This window comes from Thamnophis sirtalis, unplaced genomic scaffold (assembly GCF_051295495.1).
Source record: "Thamnophis sirtalis isolate CommonGarterSnake01/CBP01778 unplaced genomic scaffold, rThaSir2_p1.2 scaffold_5, whole genome shotgun sequence".
NCBI lineage: Eukaryota > Metazoa > Chordata > Lepidosauria > Squamata > Natricidae > Thamnophis > Thamnophis sirtalis.
In genome coordinates, this window is record NW_028261385.1 from 23,500,110 (window position 1) to 23,507,742 (window position 7,633).

The 7,633-nt window shown below is 40.3% G+C and overlaps 1 protein-coding gene and 1 non-coding gene across 2 annotated transcripts; both read right to left on the reverse strand.

Moving 5' to 3' along the window:
- Nucleotides 1-1,293: 1,293 nt before the first annotated feature.
- RPL37 (ribosomal protein L37) lies at nt 1,294-6,122 on the reverse strand. The gene is made up of 4 exons (XM_014055108.2): nt 5,968-6,122; nt 4,022-4,157; nt 3,192-3,276; nt 1,294-1,412 (listed from the first exon to the last, which is right to left on the reverse strand). The coding sequence occupies exons 1-4, from the start codon at nt 5,968-5,970 to the stop codon at nt 1,343-1,345; spliced, it is 294 nt and encodes a 97-aa protein (XP_013910583.1). The 5' UTR covers nt 5,971-6,122; the 3' UTR covers nt 1,294-1,342.
- LOC148045307 (small nucleolar RNA SNORD72) lies at nt 1,495-1,575 on the reverse strand. The gene has a single exon (XR_015696855.1). It is a non-coding gene; the product is annotated as a small nucleolar RNA SNORD72 (small nucleolar RNA).
- Nucleotides 6,123-7,633: the final 1,511 nt, after the last annotated feature.

Consider the following 7,633-nt stretch of genomic DNA (forward strand, 5'->3'; position numbering starts at 1 on the left):
GTGTCCAAATTGTGATCATGTGACGTAGGGATACTGCAAGTCATTAAATGTGAAAAAGTCATAAAACATTGTAACTTTGGTCACTAAAGTAATGGTTGTTAAGTCAAGGACTATGTGTATTTACAAGAAAGCTATTTCTTATTCATCTCCACTCTTCCTCTCAAGATATTGTCCTTTAATCCCACATATAGAAAGTTTCAAAATCTTGCTCTGCATTTCCATAGGTCAGCTTCCCACTTTGCATACCACATGAGAACAGGGTTTGAAGAATTAAGTGTTTCTCAACCTTGGCCTTTTGGTACTGTCCATGGGGTTTTCCCAAAAGACGACGCTTGCTCTTGGGGAGGAAAGCTATGGCAAATCTAGACAGCATACCAAAAAGCAGAGGCATCACCCTGCCAATAAAAGTACATATAGCCAAGGCTATGGTTTTCTCAGTTGCAATGTATGGTTGTGAAAGTTGGACCATAAGGAAGGTTGAGCGCCAAAGAATTGAGGCCTTTGAACTGTGGTGCTGGAGAAGACTCCTGCAAGTCCCTTGGACTGCAAGATGATCAAACCGGTCAGTCCTAGAGATCAACTCTGACTGCTCTTTAGAAGGCCAAATCCTGAAGCTGAAACTCAAATACTTTGGCCCCCAAATGAAAAGGACAGACTCACTGGATAAGAGTCTAATGCTGGGAAAGACTAAGGGCAAAATAAGAAGGGGATGAAAGAGAATGAGGTGGCTGGATGGAGTCACCAAAGCAGTAGGCATAAGCCTAAATGGAATCCAGAGGATGGTAGAGGAAAGGAAGGCAGGAACATTGTCTATGGGGTCGCAATGGGTCGGGCACGACTTTGCAACTAACAACAACCTTGGCAATTTGAAGATGTGTGGACATGCTGGCTGGAGAATTCTGGGAGCTGAAGTCCAGATATCTTCAAGTTGCCACGATTGTGAAACATTGCTTATTTTAAGATTATACTATTGAAATTATAGTCTGACTGCAGATACTGACACACAGAAATCACAGCACAATGACCAACAGACCCTGAATCTCTACATTGGGAGCAAGTTTGACCAGTTCAAGATTCCAATTATAGCTCAAATGGCCTTATTATGTATATGAATATAGATCTAATTATTGACATTCCACCAAATGTTAAAACAAATCTGAATTTTCTATTAGATATAAGGAACGTGCTTTGTGTATGTGAAGGGAAAAAAACTTCCATATTTTACAGTCAAATTTCAGATTAATAAGGAACAAAACAAATCACCAAATTTGAATAAACTGCATAAAGATGACATTTTGTTTTTTGTAGCGTAGCCATTTATTTTAAACCAACATCTGAGTCCTTAAGATGAGCTGGAAGCCACAACAGCAGCTCTCTTGGGCTTTGGCGCTGTTCCTTCACGGAATCCATTCCTGTATAAGGCAAAGAAGAAACAGGACTTTTTGCATTTAAGCATTTATATTTATTTGATTTTTTTTCATTTTTTTAAAAAACAGCTTATCTCAGTTACAAAATGAAATCACTTAGGAAATCAGATGTTCAGACTTTGGTTTTAATTAACATCACAGATAAGCTGCTAAAATCCATATAGCATCCTCATTCACACATCAAAGTAAGCTGAAGTTGTGACTCCCAAGTCATTTAAATGAATATTACATTTAAGCACAAGGTTAGCATGCTTAAAGTGTCTTAAAGAAATCAATTGTTAACCATGACTTGGGAAAACATTTTTAATTTACTCCAAAGGAATGTGCCTTATAATCTATGTAGAATGGCAATCCGATCAAAATGGAGCCTTATTAGTACTGTCCTGATATGAGACTACCAGGAAAGACAAAACAACAGCCTAAAAGAAGGTAATACAAAACTACCTCAATACTGCTGCCACAAAAATTACAGACGTGTCCCTGAACCATCAGAAATCAAGCTCCTCTCAACAGGGACTTGATTTTATTAAGCTTCTGCAAGGAATAATGACAAAATCTAGGTGGCACTTAAGGTAATTGCCTGTTTGCTGTTAAAAAGGCTTCAGCATCATTTATTTATTCATATTTATATCGGGTTCACCGACCAAAGCGCAACCGACAAAACCGTGGCGAGAAAACCACAAGTTCTAAATTGGGCCGACGAATGAGCGCAGAAGCACGCCTTCAACAACACGCTTTCAAAAAACAAGTAATAACCGCGAGTTCTAAACCTAACCCTTACCTTAACTGAAATCTCTAAACCTAACCCTGAACCTAACCCTTACCTTAACTGAAATCCCTAAATTTAACCCTTACCTTAACTGAAATCCCTAAACCTAACCCTTACCTTAACTGAAATCCCTAAACCTAACCCTTACCTTAACTGAAATCCCTAAATCTAACCCTTACCTTAACTGAAATCCCTAAACCTACCCAAGAGCCAAGGTGGCGCAGTGGTTAAATGCAGCACTGCAGGCTACTGCTAGATCAGCAGGTCAGCGGTTCAAATCTCACCGGCTCAGGGTTGACTCAGCCTTCCATCCTTCCGAGGTGGGTAAAATGAGGACCCAGATTGTTGGGGGCAATATGCTGACTCTCTGTAAACCGCTTAGAGAGGCCTGAAAGGCCTATGAAGCGGTATATAAGTCTACTGCTATTGCTATTACCCCTGAACCGAACCCTTACCTTAACTGAAATCCCTAAACCTAACCCTGAACCGAACCCTTACCTTAACTGAAATCCCTAAACCTAACCCTGAACCTAATCCTTACCTGAACTGAAATCCCTAAACCTACCCCTGAACCGAACCCTTACCTGAACTGAAATCCCTAAACCTACCCCTGAACCGAACCCTTACCTTAACTGAAATCCCTAAACCTACCCCTGAACCGAACCCTTACCTTAACTGAAATCCCTAAACCTAACCCTGAACCAAACCCTTACCTTAACTGAAATCGCGCTTTTGTGGGCAGCGTTTCATCGGCGTGTTGTTGTGTGCACATTTATGACATCACACTTTTCTCGGCGCGGTTTTGCCATGCGCGCATTTGTTTGATCACGTTTATATAGACACCCACTTCACGGACAAATGAACCTCAGTGGCACATAGCATTGGTAGGAATATGCATGAAACAATATTATGATTCAGAAATCTGACTGCATTGTTCTGGCCCAACAACTTGATAGTTCTGAATTTCAGCCAAAATAAATTTAGAGAGATCTTACCTGAATCTTCGGTAGACTTTTTTTAGATGCCTCATACGGCCAGTGCCAGTAGTATTGCGCCTTTTGGCTTTAGCACTCCAGTTATCTAAAGAAAAAATATGGTGGCACACAATTTATACTCTCTTTTACTCCACATTGTTACACTGCCCTATTTTATTCCCATCGAAAACTGAGCTTGGGTGTTTCCATCCCTGTACCAGCTTTTTTTTACCCACATTCATGTTAACACTTTTGGGGAAGTCTAAGGAGAATAATAATAATATTTTTATTGATATAATTTTAGGACAGTAATAACTGTTGTTGAAAACTATCCCAAAATAAGAGAAAAATTAAACACAGTAAAATTACGATGAAAACCAACTTGGTCTAGTGGTTAAGTTTTAGATTAGGAGCAGGGAAGTCTTGAGTTCCATTCATTCTTTTGGGCATAAACGTCAGTGGTATGAAGCATTTTGTTGATACACTGTATTTGGATTAACTTCAATAAATAAAAAGACTGACATAAAAACATCTTACAGAAATACCGTATTTTTCGGAAGACACACCTCCCCCCCTAAAATTGGGTGAAAATTTTGGTGTCTTATAGACCGAAACAGGCGTTTTCGTCCTCCCCGGCCCCCAGAAGCACTCTGCAGTGCGCTGCACGTCCCATTTTCACGAAAAATGGAGCCGTTTTTGGGCTCTCAAGCCCTCCAAGGGTCACGTTTTTGCCCTCCCAGGCCCCCAGAAGCACTCTGCTGTGCTCTGCATGGCCCATTTTAGCCAAAAATGTGCCCTTTTTTGTGCCCGAACCCTCCACGCATCGTGTACTTTGAAAATGACAATCTTACACTTTCTCTTGCGTTTAGCAGGATATCCACATTTTCCACAGGTGGACTTCTGGAGATGGTAGGCCTTGGATCCACATCGCCGACACAAAGTATGTGTCTTGTTGCGGCGCTTGCCAAAAGATGATGTTCCTTTTGTCTGAAACAGACATGGAAATTACTTTACACAAATGATAACATTACCATAACTCTTACCTATTGGATCTGTGTGATTCATGAAACACTTTGATGCAGCAACAGTAGCTAACAGGAGAGAAAATATTTTGCATCAAATTGGTCCGGCTCAATAGCTCAAAGAACGGTGCCTACAAAATACTTACACTTCTGCAAGTTCTGTGGAAGCTTTAAGCAGATTTTTAGGTGGGAAAAAACAAAGCAATGCCCTATCAAAAGTTTATTGAGTTGTTTTTTCTCTACATAAAAACGTTTTTGTATGTTTATTTGAAAGGTACAACCCAACTCCTTAGAAATCTATGTGTCAACATCATGGATGAAGCCTTCATCCCTAGGTATAAGGCAGGGAAGTTACAAGTAGTGCCTGTTTTGCTAGTCTGCTATATGTTGCCTTGGTTTTCTTTTGTACTGGATTATTTGTAACTTAAAAAAAGTTTTTTCTCATAAACTGGCAGTTAGCCACAAAGCTATGCATTTTAAAATGGGCAGTCATAAATTTTATAAAGTATGTGGTCTTCAAAAGTGTGTAAACAAATTAATGGAGAATTTGTTGTCAATTTGGCACCAATAATTATAGCTATTTACTGCCTTCTATCTGAGGAGCAGAATCTTTTTCCTGGCTGAGCTGATAACTACTACTTCCTAAAATACAACTGCAAAAATAAAATGAAGATTCCACACCAACCCTAACAGGTTTTGTACTGTTGTTAGGTCATATTTTAGCTGTTCTGGCTGTGTTGATATAAAGGTAATGCATTGTTCAGTTAACTGAATTAACAGTAGAGAGATAATCCTATGTATGCTGATTTAGAAGTTACATTATATATTAGATAGACAGAGAGGGGAGATCCCACTTGATAAAGACTTAAACCAGGATGGATCAATCAGCAATTATTGTTGGCCCAAATGGTAAAGGAAAGCTGGGGACCATATTGCCGGAAACATGCAGAAGAGGCCTTCATCCTGCTATGGATAGTCAACGGCTAAAATGATGATAGGATCTAGTGGCAGGCTGTTCCCTGTTTAGAACTCTTTTGCAATATCCCATGCTGATCAAGTTGGATGGGTAATGTATCCCCAAAAATTCAGATCACATCTTGAGAGAACCAGCATTCTAAACAGATCCGGCACAGACTATGCACGCTGGAGGAAACTTGCACGTCTGAACGGCAAAGCAGCAATAGGAATAAAGAAGCCATATAGGATGAGGAAAAGCTGCAAACCTTTATTTGCCCTTCGCTTACAACCCCTTTCCTTTGGAACTAAAGGATTCCTAAATTATCCAGCTGCAACGTATCTTAGAACCCTCTGAATAAAGGATGGATTTAAAACCTCAACTAACCCATGCACTGCACCTCGCCTTTTAAACTCGCTTAATGGATTGCAGAACCACGCTTCATTTTGGGGCATCTAAAGGAAGTTCCAACATAAATAAGTAGAGAGGAAAAACATGAACCAAGCGCGCAGAAAGCCTCCTATATTGTTCCCTGCTCTTAAAAGTGAGGACTGCCTGGCTCTCCACCCCATCCCAGCGATGCCCTAAAAGCCTCTGAAAAGCCGCCGTTCTTCTGGCTGAAAAATAATAGGCCTGGACTTGGGACAGGAATCTTCCATTGTCAACCGTTGTATGAAACCACGGGAGCCTGTTGGGAAAATACTCTTTTCCCCAGGTCTGATCAACTCCAGGCAATTTCCCCCTCCCGTCTCCCGGGACCGAAAGTCTCCAAAAGCGCTGGATGGAAACCGATCTTCCCTCAGCACAAGCACCGACTCACCATCTTCTTTCAGCCGCCAGAACGAGAAAGAACTAATCCCGCCCCCACTTCCGCAATGTCTTCCACACGCTTCCGGTAAAAAGAGAGAGAAAGAGAGAGAGGCCCACAACTGAATAAGTCCGCCGAGGCCAAGACGGAAGGAAAAGCGAGGAACATAAGTTTGCCAGGCTTTGGGCTGTCTGGGAAATGACGTCCGCAGCACCTTCTGCGCAGGGGCGGGTCTGGCAGAAGTGACACGTGGTTCGTTTGAACTTACCTAGCTCCACCCCCTTCCCTATTTTCGCGCAGGCAAATGAATTATAAATACTGTTCGGGCCGCTTTGGTCAACTGGTTGAAATATAGTTGCGTGCTTTGTACCTCGGAGCATCGTACAAATACAGCCACACCGCTTTTGTGATCAGATGCAACTCCAAGAATTAATGCAACCCGAGATGATGATGTCTCTCCAAACTATAATGCTAATTTAATTTAATTGACTTAATTTTTAATTTATTTATTAAATTGATTATGTTGCCTGACTCCTAATGGGCAGTTTAGAAACTCTTAAAAATATTGGGGCGAGGGGCGGGTGTGGGGAACAAGAACAGATAACAAAGTCAGGAGAAAAGAAAAAAAGACTGCATATTGACAAGTGGAAATTTTAAAATAATAACTAGTTTATTCCCGTGAATTAGCTTCGTGGTATTGAAAAGGCTGAGGGGTGGGTGTTCAAATTACTTTCAAACATAGGTTGTGTCAAAGATCATATAAAAATAATTCAGAAAATATTTAAATGGATATGAGAAGGTGAAACCTAAGGAATTACAGTACGGTATTCAATTTTGGCAACATGGTGCATTGCTCCTATTTCATATTTTAGTCACTAGGACTAATTATTTACCACAATCATTTGTCACTGTCACCAAAAACACAATCCACCAGCCTTTACGTAGTTAACACAATATTAAATTTTCTGTTTTGATGTAACAATGAAAACAGACTGGAATAAGTGAGGATGTATATTTTGTTTTATGAATTATTGAGGAGTTGTATAGCTTGTTTTATGAATTAAGAAGTATTGTTAACTCTTAACAATAACTACTTATAGTTTTATGAATAACTTAATGTGACAAACACACAGATTGCCACTGGAAGTTAAAAAAAAACCCACAAGGAATCTGATAGAACCTTTTCCAATTAATAAATGTATTTAAAGGCCAGAAGTGGATTGCTACTGGTTCAGCCCGGATTGGGCGAACCGGTAGTAGCGGGAGATTCTACCCACCTGCCAGGATGCTTCTGTGCAAGTACAGCGTGCACAAGCACGCCCGGGAGCGTGCCTGAACCTGTAGTAAAAAATTGGCAACACACCACTGTTAAAGGCATAGATTTTTGTAAACTGCAGCTCACTTTTATCAGTCATACAAAGTACCTCGACTTATGCAGATTTCAGTTTGAATTGGGGAGGGAAAGGAGGGGAAGACAGAATCATTGTGCAGATTTAGATTGCATGGAGATGCATTATAGGTACTTTATAAAACCAATTCGGAGTAGACTAACAAGGTTGTCCTACAATGACCACCAGAGGTCAGTGTATTTACATTCTTGTAAATTCACTGGCTCTTAAAATCTACATCAGCACTTCTATGATAGCGGAAATCAATGATTTTAATTATTGTGATATAA